Source organism: Rhinatrema bivittatum, chromosome 1, assembly GCF_901001135.1.
Source record: "Rhinatrema bivittatum chromosome 1, aRhiBiv1.1, whole genome shotgun sequence".
NCBI classification, from domain to species: Eukaryota; Metazoa; Chordata; class Amphibia; order Gymnophiona; family Rhinatrematidae; genus Rhinatrema; species Rhinatrema bivittatum.
This window is the reverse complement of record NC_042615.1, coordinates 539,362,063-539,389,151: the sequence shown is the minus strand read 5'-3', so window position 1 is coordinate 539,389,151 and position 27,089 is coordinate 539,362,063. Positions and strand designations below refer to the sequence as shown.

The 27,089-nt window shown below is 45.3% G+C and overlaps 1 protein-coding gene across 4 annotated transcripts in view; it reads right to left on the bottom strand.

The window, feature by feature from the left end:
• The window catches only part of ECPAS (Ecm29 proteasome adaptor and scaffold), a 338,465-nt gene that overhangs the window by 23,727 nt on the left and 287,649 nt on the right, over positions 1-27,089 (bottom strand). For all 4 annotated transcript variants that reach the window (XM_029614666.1, XM_029614656.1, XM_029614672.1 and 1 more), the window contains exons 40-45: positions 22,429-22,495; positions 22,013-22,204; positions 6,961-7,172; positions 5,589-5,632; positions 5,278-5,470; positions 3,226-3,370 (exon numbers count right to left, since the gene is read on the bottom strand). In XM_029614666.1, the coding sequence (XP_029470526.1) occupies positions 3,226-3,370; positions 5,278-5,470; positions 5,589-5,632; positions 6,961-7,172; positions 22,013-22,204; positions 22,429-22,495 (853 nt within the window). The remainder of the gene's footprint in view (positions 1-3,225; positions 3,371-5,277; positions 5,471-5,588; positions 5,633-6,960; positions 7,173-22,012; positions 22,205-22,428; positions 22,496-27,089) is intronic.

The following is a 27,089-nucleotide window of genomic DNA, read 5'->3' as shown; positions in this document are numbered from 1 at the left end:
GAACATAAGAACATGCCATTCTGAGTCAGACCAAGGGTCCATCAAGCCCAGCATCCTGTCTCCAACAGTGGCCAATCCAGGCCATAGGAACCTGGCAAATACCCAAAAACTAAGTCTATTCCATGTAACCATTGCTAATGGCAGTGGCTATTCTCTAAGTGAACTTAATAGCAGGTAATGGACTTCTCCTCCAAGAACTTATCCAATCCTTTTTTAAAACACAGCTATACTAACTGCACTAACCACATCCTCTGGCAACAAATTCCAGAGTTTAATTGTGCATTGAGTAAAGAAGAACTTCCTCCGATTAGTTTTAAATGTGCCACATTATAACTTCATGGCGTGCCCCCTAGTCTTTCTATTATCCAAAAGAGTAAATAGCTGATTCACATCTACCCATTCTAGACCTCTCATGATGTTTCTCTGGTGGCACCGGGACAACCGCTCCCAGAGCCTTTAACCGACACAGGGTTTGGAGCACCACCTGTTGCTTTGCCCGAGACCTGCAAGGAGACACCAGGAACAGATCCCGTAGCAGGCGAGCAAAATCCAAAGTGGTATGTGTTCTATAACTTCAGACCAGTGGGTTCTAGATATCTTGACCCATTCCTCGCAAACAGGGAGAGACGACCCCTGATCTCTGGGACAGAGGAATGGGCTGGCGCACCTTCATTGGGGAGCCTTGTTGGCGGAGAATTGAGAGGATCCATCGCGAGGAGATAGTCTACCATGAAAGGAATGAGCCCAAGCCTGGGACCTTGCCAACTGCCGAGGAGCAAAGGATGGGCCCCTACCCATACGAAAACGGCGTTGACCTCTAAAACAACCCTGAGATGCACTGAAGGGGCGGGAATACTTGGACCTGTCCTCAGGGAGCTTATAAACCTTGTTGTCCCCTAAGGACTTAAGATGCTCCAGATCATCCCCAAACAAAAGCTTTCCTTTAAAAGGGAAGGAACCCAACTGAGAATTAGAAGAGATATCAGCCGACCAATTGCGGAGCCAAAGAAGCCTCCTCGCAGAAGCTGCTGAAGACATTGTGCGTGCCGAGGTACATAGAAGATCGTACATAGCATCCGCTGTATAAGCCACCGCTGCTTCCATGCGGTCCGCCTGTTCTGCCTCCGCTGGAGGCAGCACCTGAGCCGTGAGCACTTGCTGGACCCATCTAAGGGTAGCTCTCTGCATGAAACTACTACAGACGGCAGCCTGCACTCTGAGCACTGAAACTTCAAAAATACGTTTGAGGAGAACCTTCAGCTTCCTATTGTGGAGATCCTTAAGAGCTGCCCCTCCCTTCACCGGAATCGTTGTGCGCTTGGCAATAGCCGAAACAGCCACATCCACCTTAGGGATCTTAAGAAGATCTAAGAACTTGTCTGGCAGCGGGTAATGCTTTTCCATGGCCCTACTAACCCGTAGAGTGGCTTCAGGTGCATCCCATTCCCGGGTCATAAGCTGTACGAGCATCGGGTGAAAAGGAAAGGTTCTAGGAGGAGCCCGAAGACCCGACACAACAGGGTCCCCTGAAGAAACATTCGCCACGTATGGAGCCTGAATATCCAGTTCCGCTAGCACATGCAGAATCAAAGGGTCCAGCTCCTCCCTACGAAATAACCGAAGCACCCGCAAGTCACCCCCTTTGATCTGAGCGGAATTATCTACGTCATCGCTTGTGTCTACCAAGGGGGGGGGGGGGGTCTGGTAGTGTGGGCCCAGGAGGAGTGGCAGGTACAGGTACCTCCACGTCAGGGGTTGGACGGGGTAGTAGGATTCTAGGAGCCTCCTGATCCTCCGCAGGACTGGGGATCTTTGCAGGAGGAGCATAATGCAAATCTAAGTCTGTCTCAGCTTCTATGTAAGCTTTGTGCAGTAATAAAATAAACTGTGAAGAAAACGGATGCCGTCTCTTTAAGGCCCCTCCCCCGGAGGCAATGTAGGGGGAGGAGAAGGATCAGACCCCAGATCGTGAGGCCTTTCAGGGCTCAACGTCGGGGGAGAAAGCGATGGGAAATCCCCTCCCCCTGAGCAGCATCGGAGCCAGAGTTGGACAAAATGGACGCCGTTCCCGCGTTTATCGGGGACGGGGCAGGCCTCTGTTTGTGAGCCGGCTGATTCTTATCTAAGCCGCGCGATCACGGCAAAGCTAATCTTGTCCCTGCAAATCGACACCTGTGAAGGCCCTTCGCCCCTGGGGAGACAGCATGAGCGGAGGCTTTCGCACGAGAGCTGTGCTGCCGGCTCTCCACAAGCTGCACATCACGATCCCTGCGGCATAGTAAGGTAAGCAGGGAAGCAAAATCAGCTGAGTGAAGAAACTCATCCTCTCCGGTGACCCAGGAGAACTCAGCAGGCTTACTCTGTTTCAAAAGTACTTTATTTATTTATTTTTCTCAGAGCTGCACAACTAGGAGAAGGTACGTCCCTGGGCTTAAACCACAAGCAATAGCTCTCTGAGGAATTAACTGTCCCTGGAATTCAATGGGGGGAGGGACTGGCCCACCGGTAAATCCCCCCAACTCACTGGGTGTGTCAAGATTCTCCGGGTATTAAGGCCGTAGGGCAGACGCCCAGCCTTGCCTGCTATTATAAAGTAATCTGTCACCTGTCTGTGTGTTCTCCCTTTTTTTTTTTCCTTACTACCAGTTGATCTACTCAAAGGAGCTAAGGATAAATAATCCCTTCACTTAATTAATAATCAAGAATTTTGTAAAGGATCAGGACCACAGGTTATGCCATCCTTCATCTGCTGGAGTCAGAGAAATACTGAAGGACCGCAGGTGGCACACCGGGTTATCAAGGGGTGCCTTTCAGCTTTTTCTCTGACTCCATCTGCTGGAAGGGAGGCATAACCCAGAGGTCTGGACTGATCCTGGTACGTACAGGAAAAGATGAATTATCTGTAAAATTCTAAAAAGAAAATGTCTTCTTGTGTGTTTTCTGAGATACATATTACAGAAAAGGGAACCGGGAGAGAAACTCCCCCTCCCAAAAGGTTTAGCCACAGCAAGCAGTCTAATCTAAAAATAAAGATAACTAACTAGGGAATTGAAACCCTTTATAATAAGAAACAGTAAGGCTGAGGCTAAGCATTCCTCTGCTCTAAAAACTTATCTTCTACAGGTTTAGGCCTAATACTTAACAAAACAATCTCTAAAGACTGTATTTTAGAACTTTTATAGCTTGTTTTTTTGGCTTTTATGACAACAAAAAAAACCCACTTACGTTGTGTTTCAGGATTCCTTGGCCAAATCTTTCCTAAAGACTCAAAAGCACAGAGAAGGGATTCCACCTGCAGCTCCTTTCCTTTTTCATTTTCATCTTCCTCATCATCTTTCGGGGACCGAGCCCCAGTGTTATCAGGTGAGCTCTTTTGGAGAAGGAGAAAGACAGAGTCAATGTTCTGGATGGATTAGATAGTTCTCCCAACTACTTCTTTCTAGGCAGGACCTGTACTGTCAGAGGACAGCCACTACCATTCTGCCTTAAATCTACCCTGCATGCAAAAGCCACATGCATTTTCTTTTAAGAAAAAAATGGAGGGGTTTTTTTTTCCAGTTACAAAACTGTTAAAATTGGTTTCTTCACCAGAATGGCCCACAAATATGTTCACTCTATGTTCTGAAATAAATTGGGGGATCCATATTCAGCTCCGGAGTGGCTAGTTAAGTTAGCTGGATACACCTATCTGCCTACTTTGACTGGGATATTGAGCAGCTCAGGAGTGCCGCTGAATATAACCGGCTAACTTTAGACCTGCCAGAGTCAGCCGCTTAGGTTAAACAGCTAACTCTGCTCCTCCCCAGAACATTTACTACCTGCCCAGGAACATATCTGGTTAAATTCTAGCCTGATAAAGAGCTATCTGACTAGAATTTATCCAGTCACTGAATATTGTGACTAAATCATTTAAATGCATAACTTTTCAGTTATCCGTCAAAATGGCTTTTGAATATCTATCCATAATTTCTGATATTTTGGAATCAAACCTGCCCCGCAGCAATTACTAATGCAAGTGTGGAAAAAATGATGCTCAGTCCGGCAAAATAGTGGGGAAACAGATTAACTGGCAACTGATCAGGCAGTTCTGGTGCATCACATTCTGGGATCTTAAAAGTTTAGTCTCATAACAACATAAGAACATGCCATACTAGGTCCGACCAAGGGTCCATCAAGCCCAGCATCCTGTTTCCAACAGTGGCCAATCCAGGCCAGAAGAACCTGGCAAGTACCCAAAAACGAAGTCTATTCCATGCTACTGTTGCTAGTAATAGCAGTGGCTATTTTCTAGGTCAACTTAATTAATAGCAGGTAATGGACTTCTTCTCCAAGAACTTATCCAATCCTTTTTTAAACACAGCTATACTAACTGCACTAACCACATTCTCTGGCAACAAATTCCAGAGTTTAATTGTGCGTTGAGTGAAAAACAACTTTCTCCGATTAGTTTTAAACGTGCCACATGCTAACTTCATGGAGTGCCCCCCCTAATCCTTCTATTATCAGAAAGAATAAATAACTGATTCACATTTACCCATTCTAGACCTCTCAAGATTTTAAACACCTCTATTATATCCCCCCTCAGCCGTCTCTTCTCCAAGCTGAAAAGTCCTGCAGAGATTGGAAACTGCCTTTGAATATGGACCCCCAAGGTATTTAGCCACATAACTTGCAAGTTACCAGGCAAAATGCAGACTTATTTGGGCACTAATTTGACATTTCCTATAGGAAAGAAAAATTACTGCAATGCAGTATGCGTTCCTACTATCTGAAAGCAAACTATTATGTTTTAAAACAAAAAGCATTAAAAAAAAAATCCTAGTTTTAAATAGCAACTGTAGTATTTGTCATCTGCAGCAGCACTACGAACAATCAGATGAATTTTACTGCATTCTGCTTCGCTTCAGAATAGAACTTCCCCATCATAAATATTCTACCAATTTCTTTTAATTTATTTGCTCTTTTGAAGGCAGTGGTGCAGGGCAAGGCTGTCTTTCCACCAAAATTTCATCTCCTGTCCTTCCTATCTGACAGTTATACATCGTACAAGCCCAGCTGCAGAAGTTTAAGTGAGATGGCAGAACTTGTCCCCGCCAGCAGCCATTCTCCTCATACGTATGCCTGACTACACAGCACTTTAATCCAAAGTTCGGGCAAGGCCTGTGCTGTACTGGGTCCTCAGTGCCCAACAATGTCACTTTATCAGATTAAGCTAGCCGTTTGCCAGATCAAGGACCCAAACTTGCACTTTGGAGCTTCTACTGATTCATGATTTACCTTCTTGATCAGCGGCAACAAAATGTCTGCCATTTCTTGGAATCTATCCTCTTTTGTCACTTGCAGTACTTCTGCCGCACATTTCAGGGCTTTGATCTTGTACCGGGGGTTTTCCTTATGGCATTCTTTCAGAACAGCCTGGATAATGTCGTGCGTGCTGGGCTGATCAGCCACCGGTTTCTGCAGCTGCTCGCTACGATAGAAACACATCAGAAGAAGTGAGCTGCCATTTCACAATCGCTGAGTGGTTCTCACACCTTTATGCCCTGTACCAATTAATAAACATTGCAGCATATGGTAAGAGTGCCTACCTGCATGCTGAAACCACTGTGGCAATAGCTTTCAGCAGTTCCTCCTAGAGGGATTAAACAATACTGTTAAAACAAAGGGGAATGAAAGTGAAAAAGGACCATCACATCAAGACAAAATCTTTTATAATCCGTGCAGGTTTAAGGTTATGTTCCTAACTTAGCTGGATATACTCAATATTCGGTTGAGTTAGTTGGATAATGGGACCCCTCCCTGGATTGCCCCCAGAACGCCCCTTTTATATCCAGCTAAATTATAACCAGATAACATATCTAGCTATAATTTAGCTGCATAAGAGGCCATCCATCTAAATGGCTTTTGAATATCTACTCCCTGATTTATAATAGGCTGTTGCCTATTCAGAGTTGAGGAACTAATGATTTTTAAGTTTACTTTTGTAACACTTGATGTAGAAGGTTTCACAGGTATAGTTGGAGCCGGGGGGCCGTTGAGCTATGAAATGATTGAGCTATGAAATGATTTAAAAATGTATTTTACAAGTATTTGTCTTTAAACATATCTGAATGTTTTAGAGCAATGGTCCCCAACCCATATTCATTGTGGATACCCTGAAAACCCGACTGGCTGGTGGGGCCCCCAGGACAGGATTGGGGACCACTGTTTTATAGGAAGTTAGTTCACCACAAAAAGGTTCAAACTGTTGGGCTAAGGATCTGCCCCACAAATCCTGAGGCCTGGCAGCAAGAGAGAATGTTTAGAACACAGAGCTGAGAGCTGCACGCCACTCTGTGTGGGACCTGGAGCAAGTCACTTCATCTGCCTGTGCTCAGATTTATTACTTAAACTCTCTTGGGAGGGGGCTATGTAACCAGGTGAACTATTTTGTATGCCACTGGGTACATATATATATATATATATATATATATATATAAAATAATTGAACAAATAAAAATATTGAAGTTTGAGGTCTTCCACAACCCCAATTCACCTTATTTGGTAAAAGTGGAATTTATTCCCTTCCCCGGAGCATCTAAAAGAAGCAAAGCTTGTTAGCCTGAACTTGGACTGAAGTCAGCATTACAGCAAACGGCCCTCCAAGATCCCTTCGCCCATACCAACTGCAGCACAGAGAGAGAGGATGGGAGCAGGTTGGGCCCCTGCCCATGCACAGAGTTCATGAATCTAGCCTTTGCTCAGAACTAGAAAGGGGGAAGGCCCCAAAACATCATGGTGATCAGGGAAGACAGGGCGAGCCTACTGCTGCACTATCACAGAGAGTGGGGGACGCCAGGAGCACACATTTCTTTCACTAAGAGGCATAATGGTCAGGTTCAAGAGCTCAGTTAGCTGACATGAAAATGCATGTCATTACATGAACAAAAGGAAGTAGTGATATATAATGCAATATTTGACCTTTCCTGTCCATGTTCTTCCAGGCAGTCCCTCCAGTAGAGCACTGAGCACCATTCCCAGATGTGGTGGCACCAGGGATCCCGTTTGCTGTTTAGCAATTGATGCCATGGCAGCTGCTCCTTGGGCTTTCATCTTCCAGGACTGTGACTGCAAAGCCTTCTGGGTAATGGCTATCAACTCTTGCATGTATAGTCTAATACCACCAAAACTTCCTGCATGCATCAAAATAAAGAGAAATGTGGAAATTATAAAGCATTATGAACTGCCTCACCTCACCATCCAGCATGCCCAGGAAACAGTGAAATTCTTGCTGGCCTTAAGGACTGGAGGGCAGTCCCCTTTGAGACTAACCCTATGTGCCACTCTTTGGCTGGCAGGAGGTGCTATTAGAGTGACAACTGTCTTATCACCCCCTCTTGGAGATGGGTGTGCTCACGCTTCAACGACTCCATCAGACAGGAGACTAAGCAGAATCTTCTGAGCTGTGGGGCTACAGCCTGAGCCATGAGACTGGTCTACAATGACAATTTTATGGAAGAAACTAGCTGATGAAGTGATACCCCTCTCGCTGTTTGAGACTTTACAAGTTTAAATAATGCAGAAATAAAGGCGGACCTTTACCTGCGATTTCCTTCACATAGAAGCAAAATGAAATGAGTAATTGAGATGCAATCCTATTATTTCATGTTAGCCTCAGTCCCACACTGACACACAAGTATGGGCCATTACATCCTCTGCTGCTCCCTAAAAGAATTGTGAGAAACCAGCAAACCCTGCCAGAGCCTGCAACTGCACAGAAGCTGGCCGCAGGAGCGAGGCGAGAGGCACTCAGGGTCTCAGCCTCCCTCTATCCAAGACTCCTACTACCCTGCTGAAACTCCCTCCCACTTGCCAACTGGCAGGAGGAGGACTGCAGCATTTCCTGGCACGAGATCTAAGAACATAAGAAACTGCCATGTTGGGTCAGACCAAGGGTCCATCAAGCCCAGCATCCTGTTTCCAACAGTGGCAAATCCAGGCCACAAGAACCTGGCAAGTACCCAAACACTAAGAAGTTCCCATGCTACTGATGCAATTAATAGCAGTGGTTATTCCCTAAGTAAACTTGATTAATAGCTGTTAATGGACTTCTCCTCCAAGAACTTATCCAAACCTTTTTTGAACCCAGCTACACTAACTGCACTAACCACATCCTCTGGCAACAAATTCCAGAGCTTTATTGTGCGTTGAGTGAAAAGAATTTTCTCCGATTAGTCTTAAATGTGCTACTTGCTAACTGCAGGGCATCATGCAATTCAAACTGCAAAACTGGTGTCTAGTGGCAGAGAAGGCTGATGTGCCATGAAGTGTGATCTTCTCCTCCTCTTCCTGCTGCTTGCCAGGGATTGGGAGGACTAGGGACTGGTGACAGGAAGGATAAGAAGCTGGGTAGAGAGGAAAGCAAGGAAGAAAACAGAAGGGATGAGAGGTTAAACTGGTGAGGCATGAGAGGAAAGTGTTGGGTGGAACTGGGAGAAGGAGGTAGGAAGAACTGCAGAAGTGATCAAAGAGGACAGAGAGAAAAATTCCCTGCAGAAGGGAAGATAATTAGTAAAGGGGCCAGAGGCAGGTAAGAAAATAGGCACCTTAAGGAGGGAAAAAGGTCGTAGTGAGAGGTGCGGTAAAGGAAGAAAGAAAAAAAGAACAAATGGGAGAAAAAAAATAAAAAGTAAAACCTGAAATGGAGAAAAATAAGAAAGGCTGGAAAATGACATTTCCAGAATGTCAAATACATTTGCATTTTATGTACATTTATGCACACATGCAGAATTGCCACAGAATTTTATGAATTTGGCTGTGTAGTTTTCTAACTCTTACTCGACTCCTGAGCTGCTGCTCTCTGAATAAGGGACTGATGATGTAGGGCCCTGCAAATAGTCTCATGCTGCTCATCTTTTCATGAGAATTTGTCACATTCTGTGATCTCTTATCCATCTAGATATGTAATCCAACTAAAAAAAATTCACTCATGGGATAGGCCACTGGCTCACCAGCAGTGCTGGGCAGTTATGCAGAGCACCTTGGCTGGATTCTCAGATCAGTCTTCAGCTCCCCAGGTTGACTGAGGTTGAGGATGTTACAGATGCAGCATTCATAGCCTCATGCCACTGTAATATCCAGTAGTCAGATGTAGGATCGATGATTGCAGGATATTAGAAGGAGCCCTGATGCACAATTCCAGGCTAAGGGCAGCACAGTTGCTTACCTGTAACAGGTGTTCTCCAAGGACAGCAGGATGTTAGTCCTCACACAAGGGTGACATCATCAGATGGAGCCCAGATGCAGAAAACTTATGTCAACGTTTCTAAAACTTTGACTAGGCACACTGAGTATGCCCAGCATGCTCTATACCACATGTCCATGTGGAGTCCCTTTCTCCAGTCTTATACCATGGGATTAAAATTACTACAAAAAAATAGAGGAAACCTGACTCTGCAGGGTGGCGGGTGGGTTTCGTGAGGACTAACATCCCAGTAGCTATCCAACTAGAATTACAATATTTGAAGTTCAGAAAGGCAAAAGCCTAGCTACTTGGGCAGGAAGTCCCCAAGCTTGCTGATTAGGCTCTTTGGAGTTCATTTTGAGATTGCCAAATTGAGCAATGTGGAGCAGCAATAGTGTAGCATAGATAGAGTAGAGTATGACCGATATGGGGTAAGTAGGATAAGGGGTAAATTTAACTGCATATGAGTGGAGTGGGAGGGTTATATATGGAGGATAGAGTTAGATTGTGTTTTAGCTAATTTATTGGTTTGTGATTATTTTCTGGGACGTTGGGTGGAAGGGATTTTTGCGTGTGACCTTATGTAATATGGTCTGTATGGTTTATGGAGCATCTTGCTGGTAGCTGAAAGGAATCATTAAGTTTTGGTTGGGAAAATTTTTTTTTTTTTTTTTTAAAGTATTGGGGAGAAGTAAAATATTGAGGTATATTATTTAGTGTGTTTGTGCTTTTAATAGTCAGTAAGGCAGCTAATAAACAGAAGTTAGTGTGTTTATATTTGCCACCCTTAGCTCATCCTTTAATTTATAGGCAGGTGTCACTTTCACACACAAAAAAAAAAAAAAAAAATCAGCCTTTTAACTTCACTTCATGAATTCCCCACACCTTATTGAGAGTTTGATCATTCCCCTGTAGGCCACTACCAGACATACAGTGAATTCACGGATACATTTAAAGGACGCTAATTAGACACATTCCTACTCCCATAGCAACCTAAAACTTAACTAGGAACTGAAAATTTGAGATGAAGGCAGCAGTCTAGCAGCAAGAGGGGGGCTTCCCAGTCTTTTGCATCGAGTGTCACATGTATGATTTTTTTACCTGCCGGTGAGAAGTTGTATGTGTGCATCCGATGCAAAGAGCTCCTGTCTCTCAGAGAACGAGTCCGATCTGGAGGCTAGAGTGGCAGACCTTGAGGAGCTGAGGCAGACAGAGAGGTATATAGATGAGACCTTCAGGGACATAGTAGTCAAATCCCAACTTCTTACTGGTGCTGCCTTGGAGTAAGAAGGTCTCATGATCGGAGAGCATTAACCTGATCCAGCAGGAAAGGATCCTGTAGCAAGGACCTGCTCTCCAGATGGTGAATTATCCTTTCGCACCAAGAATGTGTCTCCAAGGGCTACTGCCCAGGAGGGAAGGGTTAGGTCGGCCGTCATAATTGGTGATTCAATTATTAGGAACGTAGACAGCCGGGTTGGCTGGTGGGCATGAGGATCGCCTGGTAACATGCCTATCTGGTGCAAAGGTGGCGGACCTCACACGTCACCTAGATAGGATTTTAGATAGTGCTGGGGAGGTACATGTGGGCACTAAGGACATAGGAAAATGTGGGAAAGAGGTTCTGGAAACAAAATTTAGGCTCTTAAGTAGAAAGCTTAAATCCAGAACCTCCAGGGTAGCATTCTCTGAAATGCTCCCTGTTCCACGCGCAGGTCACCAGAGGCAGGCAGAGCTCTGGAGTCTCAATGTGTGGATGAGACGATGGTGCAAGGAAGAGGGATTCAGTTTTGTAAGGAACTGGGGAATCTTTTGTGGAAGGGGGGAGTCCTTTCCGAAGGGATGGGCTCCACCTTAACCAGGGTGGAACCAGACTGCTGGTGCTAACCTTTAAAAAAAAATTGTTCTAGTTTAAAAGCTGCTCTAAGGGGAAAGCAGTTGCTCAGCAGCACATGATTTGGAGGGAGGTATCTTCAAAGGATACTAGTGATGCATTAGAATCAGGGCATCCCGACAGTGAGGTTCAAATAATAAGAAAAGTAGTCCAAGTGCCTGTAACTAAAAACTCACCTGAGCTAAAAAATTCTAATTTATTCCTATCAATTAAAAAGAATGAAAATAAAACAAAAAACAAACTTTGAAATGTTTGTATGCTAATACCAGAAGTCTAAGAAGTAAGATGGAAGAGTTAGAATGTATAGCAGTGAATGATGACATAGACTTAATTGGCATCTCAGAGACATGGTGGAAGGAGGATAACCAATGGGACAGTGCTATACCGGGGTACAAATTATATCGCAATGATGGAGAGGAACATCCAGGAGGCGGTGTGGCGCTTTATCCTGTTGGACTCTATGCCATCCCGGACATAAACATCCTGCATGAGACTAAATGCACAATCGAATCTTTAAGGGTAGAAATCCCTTGTGTGTTGGGGAAGAGTATAGTGATAGGAGTAATCTACTGTCCACCTGGCCAAGATGGTGAGACAGACAATGAAATACTAAGAGAAATTAGGGAAGCTAACCAAATTGGTAGTGCAGTAATAATGGGAGATTTCAATTACCCCAATATTGATTGGGTAAATGTATCATCAGGACATGCTAGAGAGATAAAATTCCCGGATGGAATAAATTACAGTTTTATGGGGCAATTGGTTCAGGAACAGATGAGAGAGGGAGAAATTTTAGATCTAATTCTCAGTGTGGAGCACAGGATTTGGTGAGAGGTAACTGTGGTGGGGCCGCTTGGCAATAGTAATCATATCATCAAATTTGAATTAATGACTGGAAGGGGGTCAGTAAGCAAATCCACGGCTCTAGTGCTAAACTTTCAAAAGGGAAACTTCAATAAAATGAGAAAAATAGTTAGAAAAAACTGAAAGAAGCAGCTACAAAGGTAAAAAGTGTGCAAGAGGCATGGACATTGTTAAAAAATACCATCCTAGAAGCACAGTCCAGATGTATTCCACACATTAAGAAAGGTGGAAGAAGGCAAAGCTATTAACGGCATGGTTAAAGGTAAGGTGAAAGAGGCTTTTTAACCAAAAAGATCTTCATTCAAAAATTGGAAGAAGGATCCAACAGAAGAAAATAGGATAAAGCGTAAGTGTTGGCAAGTGAAATGTAAGACATTGATAAGACAGGCTAAGAGAGAATTTGAAAAGAAGTTGGCCGTAGAGGCAAAAAACTCACACTAAAAACTTTTTAAAATAAATCCGAAGCAGAAAGCCTGCGAGGGAGACAGTTGGACCGTTTGATGATCGAGGGGTTAAAGGGGCACTTAGAGAAGATAAGGCCATCACGGAAATATTAAACTATTTCTTTGCTTCGGTGTTTACTGAAGAGGATGTTGGGGAGATACCCGTTCCAGAGAAGGTTTTCATGGTAATGGTTCAGATGGTCTGAACCAAATCACAGTGAACCTAGAAGATGTGGTAGGCCTGATTGACAAACTGAAGAGTAGTAAATCACCTGGACCTGATGGTATATACCCCAAGGTTCTGAAGGAACTAAAAAATGAAATTTCAGATCTATTAGTAAACATTTGTAATCTATCATTAAAATCATCCATTGCACCTGAAGACTGGAGGATGGCTAATGTAACCCCAATACTTAAAACGGGCTCCAGGGGTAATCCGGAAAACTACAGACCAGTTAGCCTGACTTCAGTGCCAGGAAAAATAATGGAAAGTGTTCTAAATATCAAAATCACAGAACATATAGAAAGACATGGTTTAATGGAACAAAGTCGGCATGGCTTTACCCAAGGCAAGTCTCGCCTCACAAATATGCTTTATTTTTTTGAAGGGGTTAATAAACATGTAGATAAAGGTGAACCAGTAGATGTAGTGTATTTGGATTTTCAGAAGGCATTTGACAAAGTTCTTCATGAGAGGCTTCTAGGAAAAGTAAAAAGTTATGGGATAGGTGGCGATTACCTTTCATGGATTATAAACTGGCTAAAAGATAGGAAACAGAGTAGGATTAAATGGATAATTTTCTCAGTGGAGAGAAGTGGGCAGTGGAGTGCCTCAGGGATCTGTACTGGGATACGTGATTTTCAATATATTTATAAATGATCTGGAAAAGAACACAACGAGTGAGGTGATCAAATTTGCAGATAATACAAAATTATTCAGAGTAGTTAAATCACAAGCGGATTGTGATAAATTGCAGGAAGACCTTCTGAGACCGGAAAATTGGGCATCCAAATGGCAGATGAAATGTAATGTGGATAAGTGCAAAGTGATGATATAGGGAAAAATAACCCATGCTATAGTTACGCAATGTTAGGTTTCATATTAGGAGCTACCACCCAAGAAATATCTAGGCGTCATAGTGGATAACACATTGAAATAGTCTGTTCAGTGTGCTGAGACAGTCAAAAAAGCAAACAGAATGTTGGGAATTATTAGAAAGGGAATGGTGAATAAAACAGAAAATGTCATAATTCCTCATAGCTCCATGGTGAGACCACACCTTGAATACTGTGTACAAAGGAACATTGTTTCTTACCTGCTAATTTTCGTTCCTGTAGTACCATGAATCAGTCCAGACAGCTGGGTTTTGCCTCCCATCCTGCAGATGGAGACAAGAGAAATTTTGACTGACTGCCACTTAACCCGAGGTGCCACCTGCAGTCTGCCAGTATGGAATTGTACCAAGCCAGATACAAAAAAATCTAAGAACCAACTGAACTATCTTACAGGAAAACAAACATTGCCTGCAGCAACCCCTGTGTAGGATTATCGAGAACCTGATCCATTCTTCGTAGAACACAAGTGATTAAGCGGGCTCTGTGGAGAAAAAAGGCAACCGAGCGGATTCTCCAATACCTCCTTCCTGAACCAGGTGGGCATCTGGACTGATCCATGGTACTACAGGAATGAAAATTAGCAGGTAAGAATCAATTTTCCTTTCCCTGTACATACTCGGATCAGTCCAGACAGCTGGGATATACCAAAGCTTCCCTACTGTGGGTGGGACTGCGAGAGTTCCACTCGGAGTACACTTTCACCAAAACTGCCAGGCTCCGGAACCCGGACATCCAAATGGTAATGCCTGGTAAAAGTGTGCAAAGACTTCCATGTAGCCGCTTTACATATTTCTTGCGGCAATTCTTGCTTACGTTTGGCCCAAGAGGCCGCTTACAAACGGGTAGAATGCACCCGAAGACCAGCCGGCACCGGACAACTCTGAGTAATGTTTGCCGACTTAATGACCTCCTTCAACCACTGCGCATCGGTAGTCCTGGAAGCTTTCTGCCCCCTTCTGGGGCCACTCCATAGAACAAAAAGATGATCAGACAAGCGGAAACTGTTCATCACTTCTAAGTAATGCAAGAGAGCCCTCTTCACATCCAACTTCCGCTACTCTTTGGACTGAGGAGTGGAAGGGACAGAGTCCGGAAAGGAAGGCAATTCCACAGACTGATTAACATGAAAGGACAATACCACTTTAGGCAAAAAAGAGGGGACTGTTCTCAAGGACACTCCCAAGTCCGAAATTCGCAGAAAGGGCTCCCTGCAAGTTAAGGCCTGAAGCTCCGACACCTGCCTGGCAGACGATATCACCACCAGGAAGATCACCTTCAAAGTAAGATCTTTCAACGTTGCCCACTTCAAAGGCTCAAACGGGGAAGTACACATAGCTTTCAGGATGAAATTCAAGCTCCAGGAAGGGCAAGGATTTCGAACCGGAGACTTCAGATGTTTCGCTCCCCAGAGAAAACTGACTACATCCGGATGTGCCAACAAAGCAACTCCTCGTACTTTGCCATGAAAACAACTTAGGGACGCCACCTGAACTCTCAGGGAATTAAAAGATAAACCCTTAACGAGGCCATCCTGTAAAAAGGACAATACATCCCTCAAGGAGCCCTGAAGAGGATCAATGGCTTGAAAATCTCCCATACTCTGATGTACGCCAAAGACGTGGAAGTCTTCCTGGACTGGAGCAGGGTAGCGATCACCACATCAGAATAACCCTTATTCCTCAAACGCTCCCTCTCAAAAGCCAAGCCGCTAGACAAAAGCGATCTGCCTGATCAAAACAAACGGGGCCTTGATGCAAAAGATTTGACAGGTGCCCCAACCTCAGGGGCCCATCCACCTCCAGACTGATCAGATCCACAAACCACGGACGTCTCGGCCACTCCAGAGCCATGAGAATCACCTTGCTCGGGTGGATTTCGATGCAGCGCACGGCCTTGCCTATTAATGGCCATGGTGGGAAGACATACAGGAGAACATGCACCAGCAGCTAGGGCAGGACCAGGACATCCACCCCTTCCACACCCGTCGCTCTCCACCTGCTGAAGAACAGAGGAGCCTTGGCGTTGTGGAACATCGCCATCAGATCCACGCGAGGAACGGATCACCTGAGACAAATGAGTCGAAATGCTTCATCCGACAACTTCCACTTCCCAGGATTCAAGTGATAATGACTCAGAAAATCCGCTTTCGAATTGTCGATGCCTGCAATGTGGGATGCTGCAAATCTCTCCAGATTGAGCTCGGCCCAGGCGACCAACTACTGGGCCTCCTGGGCTACTGGAAGGCTCTTTGTTCCACCTTGTCAATTGATGTATGCCACCGTGGTTGCATTGTCCGACAACACCCTCACTGACCTTCCCCTGACCAGAGGCAGGAGGGCTTTGAGAGCCAGCCACGTTGCTTTGGTTTCCAACCTGTTGATCGACCATGAGGCCATCCTCCGGAGACCACCGGCCCTGCACTGATCTCTCCTGATAGACCGCTCCCCAACCGGAGAGGCTGGCATCCGTGGTAACAACTGTCCAAGATGTAACATCCAGGTCTACTCCCCTTCACAACGTGTCTAGCTGGAGCCACCACCGCAGACTGGATAATGCCGAGTCCGGGAGAGGAAGAGGCAGATGAAAAAGCATGGACATCAGATCCCAAAGGGATAGTAAGGTGGATATGAGAGGCCTCATGTGAGCAAATGCCTATGGTACAAAGTCTAAGGTGGATGCCATAGAACCAAGCACCTGCAAGTAGTTCCATATTCGGGGCAATGATTTGCCTAACAGCGATTGAACCTGAGCTTGCAACTTGACAATCCTTTCCTCGGTGAGGAAAACCTTCCCCATGCTCATGTTGAACCATGCCTCCAGAAACTCCAACCTCTGGGAAGGAACCAAGCGATTCTTGACCAGATTATCAATCCATCCCAACGCCACCAAGCGCTGGAGAACTCTATCCACCGCAGCTTGACAAGCGCACCCTGACTTCGCTCAAATCAGCCAGTCATCCAAGTAGGGGTGGACCAGGACCTCTTCCTTGCAGAGAGCTGCCGCCACCATGATCATGACCTTGGTAAAGGTCCTGGGAGCAGTCACCAATCTGAAAGGCAGAGCGCAAAACTGGTAATGCTCCCCCAGAACCATGAACCTCATAACTCTGGTGATCGTGCCATATCCCTACGTGCAGGTATGCTTCTTCCAGGTCCAAAGAGGCAAGATACTCTCCTCTGTGGTCTGATATAATGACGGACTGCAGAGTCTTAGAGACCTGTTTACCTTTTTTAAATCCAGAATGGGACGGAAGGTACCGTCCTTTTTTGACATCACAAAATAGATGGAGTAACGACCCCGACTTCGCTCTGCTGGAGGCACCGGTACGATGGCTCCCATCTCTCGGAGGCAGAGGACAGTGTTCCGAATTGCCACCCTCTTCTGCTCATAAGAACATGGGGAAAGCAGAAAACAATCTCTGAGAGGCCAAGCAAATTCTAAAGCGTAGCGTTTTTCTAAGACACTTCAGGCTTGCCCCGATGCTGCTTGGATAACTTGCCAGCTTTGAAGACCTTCTGCATGAAACGCATAAAGTCCAAGCAAAGGAAGAGGAAAAAGAAGAATCAGAGAGCTCCTCAGGCTCTCCGTCGCCTGGTTCAGAGCCCACATGGGCACATCCACCCGGCCCCTGCCAGTGGCCCCATCTTGCAGCGATAACAGAGGCGGGAAATCTCCCTCCCCCCGCAGCAGTCCTGAATGTGTACAAAATGGCCTCTGTTCCCGCACCCAGTGGGAAGGGGTCTTCCGGGGGCTGCCGCGAAGCAAAGGGCTCACGCGGCTTTCTTGATTTCTCCCCCTTAGCTGTGCTTGACAAACCCTCCCCCTCTGGGGAGGGGGCGAGTGCACACACCAACGCGCAACAACCGCGTGAGCATCCCCACAGGCCGTCCTATGCAGTATCACGGCAATCAGGAGAGCAATCGCGGCCCCAAAAGTAAAATTGCCCTTGGGGGGGGGGGGGGGGTTGGAGAGCTGCTGCCGCCACACAGACAAAGCAGAGTCATGCCGAAAAAGCAGCGCACGAACGTGCAAAACCTTTTTTTTTTTTTCTTTTAAACAACTTTAAATAATTTAGGCTCATGTAAACCCCCCCCCGGTGTCACCCTGAATGGCGGCAAGGCTCTGGAGGCTGCAAAAGGATCCCCGACCAACAGCTCTCCTGCCTTGAATACCAGGGGGGACAGTCCTACCAGGACCTCGCTACACCCTGGGAGGCTAAATGAAGACGTTATCTTTCCCATTTTTTTCCCCCGCCCCCCTAAATCTCAGACTGCAGGATTTTGCACCTCCACCATCTGCTGGAGACAGAGAAATGCTGGCAGACTACAGGTGGCACCTCGGGTTAAGTGGCAGAGTCAGTCAAAATTTCTCTGTCTCCATCTGCTGGATGGGAGGCAAAACTCAGCAGTCTGGACTGATCCGGGTATGTACAGGGAATTCTGGTCGCCGCATCTCAGAAAAGATATAGTTGCGATGGAGAAGGTACAGAGAAGGGAGACCAAAATGATAAAGGGGATGGAACAAATCCCCCATGAGAAAAGACTAAAGAGGTTAGGACTGTTCAGCTTGGAGAAGAGATAGCTGAGGGGGGATATGATAGAGGTGTTTAAAATCATGAGAGGTCTAGAACGGGTAGACGTGAATCGGTTATTTACTCTTTTGGATAATAGAAGGAGGCACTCCATGAAGTTAGCATGTGCCACATTTAAAACTAATCGGAGAAAGTTATTTTTCACTAAACGCAAAATTAAACTCTGGAAGTTGTTGCCAGGGGATGTGGTTAGTGCAGTTAGTGTAGTTGGGTTTAAAAAAGGATTGGTTAAGTTCTTGGAGGAGAAGTCCTTTACCTGCTATTAAGTTGACTTAGATAATAACCACCGCTATTACTAGCAACAGTAACATGGAATAGACTTAGTTTTTGGGTACTTGCCAGGTTCTTATGGCCTGGATTGGCCACTGTTGGAAACAGGATGCTGGGCTTGATGGACCCTTGGTCTACCCAGTATGGCATGTTCTTATGTTCTTAATGTTGATGTTTGGAGTTTATTATGCAATATGTAATTTACTGATTTTCATGGTTTATTGTAATCTTCTTTTAGTTTCTTAGATACCGAAAGAAAGAAAAACAATTCTAGAAGTATCCCCAGACTCTTGGATGTATATCAAAGAGCTCCAAGCTGATTCCAGCTCAACTGAAACAAGACTAATGAGTCATACAACCATGAGTCTTCATACATAGCTACCCAGTGTTTCCCCCTTATTTTTAATCTCCCAGGCTCACAGACCATGGCTTCTTCTGGAAGCCGGTATGCATGCGCCAAAATTTGGACCACTAATTATCATCACTGTGTGATGGCCATGACTTGCCTTCATGCCTCTGGGGCTGAGTGCTGCCTTTGTGGCAGCCCCAGCTGGCTTGAGGGATTCAAATAAAAGGTATCACCAAAACAATATCCAAAAATGCTCTTCACCACCAGAAAATAAATATTATGTAGAACGGAACCTCATCAGCAAGCCTTAGATGACGTGCTTAGTGATGAGCTAAGCCTTCTGGTCTTTTCAATCATTTGCGGCCCGAAAAGGGATTTTTTAAATGTACACCAACCGGTGCTGACGATGTCAATATTGTTTAAATATGCCCATCAAATAAACCTTATGGTAGTTGAAATTTCTTTTATATCTTCAAGGTCTTAGAATCAAAATAAATGACTCGACAGCGGCCGTGTTTCGCAACCCCTAGATTGCTTCATCAGGAGTCAATGTCACAACACAAGGTCTATAGAAAAAACAAAAAGGCATTTCATAATCAATATCGATATTCTTTTAAAATTGCAAAAGTACTTAGCTTCAGATGGTGGAGCAACCGGGACCCAAAGTCTCCATAAGTTTTTTTTGACAACGCCAGGCAAGAGACCGCATCAAACTGGTAACATGGATTAAATAGCCTGCTCTTTCGAAAGCGTCATGACATCAACAGACGTATAACATCTCCTTAGTAACTGAATGCTAAACCAAGAACAGCGTCAGTACAACACGGAAAAGGTCTCATCCCTGATAATTCAACGTCAGAAAAGGACAGGTTTTTTTTTTGTTTTTTTTTACAAGAACACATTCAATTCTAACATAGTGTTCAAACCCGCCGGATGAACACTATTTAAAGTGTGAATCCATCGTTGTTCCGCTTGCAACAGCAATCTATTAAAGTCACCACCCCGCCAAGGGGGACAAAACTGTTCTAGGACGCAAGCCTTTAATTCATCAAAAGAGTGAGCAAATTGAAGACAATGAGTAACAATGGAACCTCTGTCCAAATTTGTTGATTTTTTTTCTAGCTCCTCACTTTCGAGAGTTGAAATCATATATCAGAGATTCACAACATATGATACAATTTCCAAATAGATACACCTTCCATGTTCTTGGTAACACTTGATGTGGAAGCATTATACAAATATTCCTCAAGAAGAAGCCATTAAGATTGCCTATGATTTTTTTGAGAAGAGATTGAGACCTCAAGGAATTCCATCATCTTTGCGTGGGAAGGGGTTTTTTTCCCAACAAATTTGTGGCACGGCAATGGGGGCAATAATGGCCCCTGATATAGCCAATTTATTCATGGGCTGTTTTGAAGATCAATGGATTTATTCCAACAATCCTTTTGCACAATACATAACAGCATGGAATCGATATATAGACGATATCCTTTTGTTTTGGAATGGGACTCAAGAAGATTTTAAGTTGTTTATTGGTTGGCTGAACAATTGCAATTCTCATTGGAAATTCACTGCCAACATTCAAGCAACACAGATTAATTTTCTTGATATCAATATTACTAAAACCTCTGAGGGCTTTGTGACCACTCTTTTCAGAAAACCAGTAGCCAGTAACACGTTGCTTCACTTCACTAGTGTGCATCCTAGGTCACTAAAAGAGAACTTACCAAGCAGCCAATTCTTTCGGATTCGACGGCTATGTACCACCTTACCTGAATTTCAGCATCAAGCAAAGCAGTTATGTGAAAGGTTTCAGACAAGAGGGTACCCCTCACGTTGCATAAAGTGTGCAAATATGAGAGCTAAATACACACACCGTGATTGGCTGTTTTTACCGCGTTCTAATGACAAGGAAGAGGTACATACCTGTGTATTACCATTTTCATCTATGGTTTATAAAATGAAGAAAATTATTTTTGATAATTGGCACATTTTACAACTTTATGATGAATTTCAAGATATCCAGAGGTTTACTTTCACTCGAGATGCTAATCTCAAAGACCAACTTGTACATTCAGATTAGTCTATTCGTCAAGTACCTCAACATATTGGTTTCCACACAAGTTGTGGTTCATGTACGGTGTGTCACATCATAATTTCCACTTCGGTGTTGCATTTCTCTAGACTTAATAAGAATGTCACATTAAGGAGGAATACAGACTGTCAATCCACTGGAGTTATCTATATTATTCAATGTCCCTGCAACTTATGGTATGTTGGGAAAACAAAAAGATCTTTCAAGACACGTTTGATAGAGCACCATCCTGTATCAATACGGGACGAGTCACAGCACCTTTAGTTACTCATTGTCTTCAATTTGCTCACTCCTTTGATGATTTAAAGGCTTACGTCCTAGAACAGTTTTGTCCCCCTTGGCGGGATGGTGACTTTAATAGATTGCTGTTGCAAGTGGAACAACGATCGATTTACACTTTAAATAGTGTTCATCCGACGGGTTTGAACACTGTTAGAACTGAATGTGTTCTTGTAAAAATAACCCTGTCCTTGTCTGACGTTGAATTATCAGCAATGAGACCTTTTCTGTGTTGTACTGACAATGTTCTTGGTTTAGCATCCAGTTACTAAGGAGATGTTATATATCTGTTGAAGTCATGACACTTTCGAAAGAGCGGACTATTTAATCTGTTACCAGTTTGACGCGGGTCTCTTGCCTGGCACTGTCAAAAAAACCACACTTATGGAGACTTTGCGTCCCGGTTTGAAAAGGTTGCTCCACCATCTGAAGCCAAGTACTTTTGCAATTTTAAAAGAATATCGATATTGATTATGAAATGCCTTTTTGTTTTTTCTATAGACCTTTTGTTGTGACATTGACTCCTGATGAAGCAGCCTAGGGGTTGTGAAACACGACCGCTGTTGAGTCATTTGTTTTGATTCTAAGACCTTGAAGATATAAAAGAAATTTCAACTACCATAAGGTTTATTTGATGGGCATATTTAAACAATATTGACATCGTCAGCACCGGTTGGTGTACATTTAAAAAATCCCTTTTCGGGCCACAAATGATTGAAAAGACCGGAAGGCTTAGCTCATCACTAAGAACGTCGTCTAAGGCTTGCTGATGCGGTTCCGTTCTACATAATATTTATTTTCTGGTGGTGAAGAGCAGTGTGGCTCTTTGTATTTATTGAGGGATTCAAACCCACATCAGAGATACAAGATGACAAATAAAAAACATACCAGGTACATTCTCCTGCCACACTTCTGCCCACAAGTTGAATTCCTCTTTCTCTCCTTTCTCCTCATCGGGCACCTCATGCATACCCAGAAATGCCAAGGGCAAAACTCCTTCTGCATGGTTCTTCAATACATCAGGGCTGTAGCGCCCAATTGCATGGACTGTCAAAGCACATGCTGTCCTATATACCGGGTCTAATGAACAACAAACAGAGTAAATTAAAAGTCTGGACAGTTTGCTCCCTGTCCTATCTAAAGATCTTACTGGCTCATGTAGTAGTGCAGTAAAGAAAAGTGGGAAAATGGCATCATTTTTTTTTTTTTTTTAAATGAGCTGACAATTATGACCATGAAATTGTAATTAAGATAAGGGTATAGAACAGATACTAGAATTTCCAACAAACATAAAAAGGACTTACCCTCCTTTTCCATGTACCAACTATTGAGTTTCTGCAGTAATTTTTCAGTGCTACTACCTCTTGCTGTCTATAAAAGCACATTAAAGGCATTCTTTTAATATACATGCTATAACAAACTTTTTAAAAATTAAATCATCCACAAACTTTATATAACAAAAGATATGTTTCTAAAGCCTTAGAAGAAAATATACAGATTCTACAGTAAAAGCAAGTTTGCTTACCGAAAACATGGATAACAGTCCGGGGAGGTGGGTGAGTTAGCATGACTAGTTCACCCTGTTATCCACGGAAAACACACTTGCTTTTTCCCCCCTCAGATAAGCAGGTTGAATTAGCCATGACAACTGGGGAGTCCCAAGCTAAGCAGTTCAGCACCCCTTGGCAATGGAGGTGACCTGTGCTCCGATCCAGGTCTGGTGGGGCATGCTCAACCTAGCCTCCACTTGCGGGCAGTCTCTTGTTGTACCCGCCTGTAGGATAGCTTGTCCCACAGCCATATCTGTGGCTGCTTGCTGGTTCAGGTAGTAGTGTAATGAAGGTGTGCAGTGACGACCACGTGGCAGCTTTGCCAATATCCTGAATGGGCACATCACTTAGGTGTGCCATCGAAGCTGCCATTGGTCTGATCTGGTGAGCCTTTGGTATAAGGTTTCTGCTCTCCTATTGTAACAAAACTCAATGCATTGAGAAATCCAAGATGACAGCATCCTTTTCGTGACAGGGTGTACTGAAGCATTCGGTTTGAAGGAGATGAACAATTATGAAGCACTGGAATTTGATTGTGTACAAAGCTTGTAGTATGCTAGGGCACGTTTACAATCCAATGTGTGATGTTGCTTCTCTGACTCCAACTGATGTGGTTTCAGGAAAAAGGTCAGCAACGTGCTTGTCTGATTAAGGTGAAAAGCTGATACTATCTTACGGAGGCATGACGGGTGGGTCCTCAGCGTCACTTTGTCGTGATAAAACTCCAGGTGTGGTAAATAGGGACCAATGCCTGGAGTTCACTGACTCTCCTCACTGAGGTGAGTGCCACTAGAAAAAGGACCTTCCATGAGAGGTATCTGATGTGACTGCTGTCCATGGGTTCGAAGGGTGGCAGCAACAACTGCTCCAAGAGTAGATTTAGATCCCACGGCACTGGCGGCTTCTTTACTCATATTGACAGCTCTTGTTAACCCTCGAAATCAGGGTAGGGCCCTGTCAAGCCGTCATTCGATGATAGAATCTCGAAATGTCCTAGTCATGAACGGGAACATTCTCTGTTGAAAATCATGCTCCCTGGGCTGGGAGTAGCGGAATTACCCACTGATGTGTTGGTTGTAGACCTTCTACTCCCGGGAAGTACCACCTTCCCCCGGCCCCCCGAAAGAGGGGCAGCATGGGGACCAGTACTTTCGGCCCTGCCCGAAGGCCTACCGATGGAAATTGGTGTTCTAGCAGGACAGTCTGTGGATCTTCCCTGCTTGGACCGTTAACTCCCCTTCGTGTTGGGCTCCTGTCGTTCTTAAAACCCCTGCTAGGGTTTGGAGCCACTCGGGTCCTCTGGGGCCCGCTGCTGTCTCGGGTTTCATTGCCAGGCACGGTTCTGAGGTTGTTGCTGTTGCGGCTCCCTGGATGGCTGATAAGGTTGCAGGCGAAAGGGAGGATAAGACCTGTCCCCACGACTATAGGCTTGCATTTTCTGAGAAGTCTGGTAGAATCTCCTTCCAAACTGTTCTTCCCGAGATGTCAGCAACTGTACTGCTACACTCTGTTCCTTTCTGCTGTGTCTCGGTCTCTCGCAGCTTGTCCCCGAACAAATTGTCTGGGAAACAGGACAGGTCGGCCAGCTTCTCATGAACGTCCTCCTTGATGGCACTCGCCCATAACCAGGCCATGCGTCTGGCCGTGATAGCTCCCGCGGAAATCCTCGCTGAGCTGTCAAAGGTTTCATAAACTGTACAGAGCAGGTGACGTAACCCCTCTTCCATCTCATGCAGGTCGGACAGAGGACTGCCATCTGGGTCAGTTGCCATCACCACAAGTTTTAACGATTGCAGGAACTCATACAAATACTGAGTGTTATAAAATTGATGCTGCTGGATCTTTGGGTTCAGCATCGCGGCTTGGAACATATAAGAACATAAGAAAATGCCATACTGGGTCAGACCAAGGGTCCATCAAGCCCAGCATCCTGTTTCCAACAGTGGCCAATCCAGGCCATAAGAACCTGGCAAGTACCCAAAAACTAAGTCTATTCCATGTAACCATTGCTAATGGCAGTGGCTATTCTCTAAGTGAACTTAATAGCAGGTAATGGACTTCTCCTCCAAGAACTTATCTAATCCTTTTTTAAACACAGCTATACTAACTGCACTAACCACATCCTCTGGCAACAAATTCCAGAGTTTAATTGTGCGTTGAGTAAAAAAGAACTTTCTCCGATTAGTTTTAAATGTGCCCCATGCTAACTTCATGGAGTGCCCCCTAGTCTTTCTACTATCCGAAAGAGTAAATAACCGATTCACATCTACCTGTTCTAGACCTCTCATGATTTTAAACACCTCTATCATATCCCCCCTCAGTCGTCTCTTCTCCAAGCTAAAAAGTCCTAACCTCTTTAGTCTTTCTTCATAGGGGAGTTGTTCCATTCCCCTTATCATTTTGGTAACCCTTCTCTGTACCTTCTCCATCGCAATTATATCTGAGATGCGGCGACCAGAATTGTACACAATATTCAAGGTGCGGTCTCACCAAGGAGCGATACAGAGGCATTATGCTTGCCAAAGCCATCCAGGTACTTGCTGTCCTTTCCCAGGGGAGTATTCACGTGTAGTCAGGGCCTCCTGGCTCTCTTCATGGCCAACACTCCACCACAATGGAGGTGTGAGGCAACTGCACCGTGCTGTAGAAAGGAGAGTCGAGCATTCTGAACTTAAGATCAGTGTTGCGCGAGGTTGATGCTCCTGAAAACAGAAGTTGCCACGCTCTGGCCATCAGCTCGCCCAAGACCGCATGGGATGGTAATACGGGCAGCTCTGCCGGTGCCTTGAAGATCTTAAGAATTCCCATGAGCTCTGCTCTAGGGTCCGGTACCTTCCTGGTCTCCACCTTAGGGGTACTTCCCACCTTTTCGATGAACTTGGAGTAAGACAAGTCCTCTGGTGGGGAAATGAGTCAAGGTTGCTCCTCTGGGGAATCTGATGGGTAATCCATCGAGAAGTCTGGTGACGAGACCAGTGAGTCATACGGGGATGGCTCCTGCAGCTGGTCCGGGGGGGGGGGGGGGGGAAATGCACTCCCTTCTGTCCACGTCTTCTCTGCTTGATGACTATGCTATACGTGGGGCACACGCCTCTTCACCACGGCATTGCTTCAATGACGAAAGAAAGAGCGTCAACACCTGGGATATCTGAGACATCACCTGGGCAGCCAGGGACCCCCTGCTTGCCCGAGGTGGGTTCCCTTGGGCCCCTTCTGGGAGGTACTGCTGCCAGCATTATGACCAAATCCAGCCACCTTGGGTGTACAGGTTCTCTGTTCCTGTGTGGGTGCTGCTTATCTCTCTTCTCCAGAGATTTCTGCAGCTGTGATCCTTCTAGTCTCTGCTTCGACACTCCTGACAGGTCCGAGAAGATCTTGGATGCCTGAGAGGACCCCAATGAGCCCTGAGCTGACACCATTTCCTAGCGTGTAGCACATGGACTCAGGACCGAAGGGATGTATAAAAGCTTCTCCCAAACCGAGTAGGAGGCTGCCCGAGGCCCACTTAGTACTGCCCTTGCAAATGCTGTGTCCTCTCGAGCCTGAACATCCAAGTGGTAAAACCTGGAGAAGGTGTGGATGGAGGACAATGTCGCTGCCAGACAGATCTCAGCGGGTGACAGCATCTTGGTTTCCGCCCAGGACACTGCCTGGGCTCTAGTGGAATGGGTCTTGATTTGTAAAGGTGGTGGCTTGCCTGCTTCTACGTAGACCGCCTTGATGACTTCTTTGATCCAGCGGGCTATGGTTGCTCGCAAGTCCGCTTCCCCCTGCTTCTTCCCGCTGTGAAGGATGAATAGATGGTCCGTCTTTCGTACGTGTTCCAACCTTTCCAGGTACTGGACTAGGAGTCTGCCGACGTTGAGGTGGCGCAGACTGCGAGACTCTTCCAAATTCTTATGTTCATCTGGCGATGGTAGAGAGTTGGTTTGGTTGAGATGGAAGAGAGAAACCACTTTGGGTAGGAAGGACGAGACCATGCGTAACTGGATGGTTCCCGGGGTGAGTCTGAGGAACGGTTCCCGGCAGGACAGTGCTTGTAGCTCGGCGATACGACGGGCCGAACACACTGCCACCAGGAAGGCTGTCTTCAATGTTAATAGCCGGAGCGACAGGCTGCTAAGAGGTCTGAAGGAGGCTCCTGCTAAAAAAAAAATCTAGGACCAGGTTGATATTCCAAAGAGGCACCGGCCACTTTAGGGGTGATCGGATCTGCTTGACTCTTTTCAGAAAGCGGGAGACATCCAGGTGAGAGGCTAGGCTGCCGCTCTCACTCTTGGTTCCGTAGCATGACAATGTGGCCATCTGTACCTTGATGGAGTTGAGAGACAACCCCTTCTGTAGTCCGTTCTGTAGGAATTCCAGAATCGCAGGAATTTTGACTGAGCGTGGAACGATGTCGCGATCCTCACTCC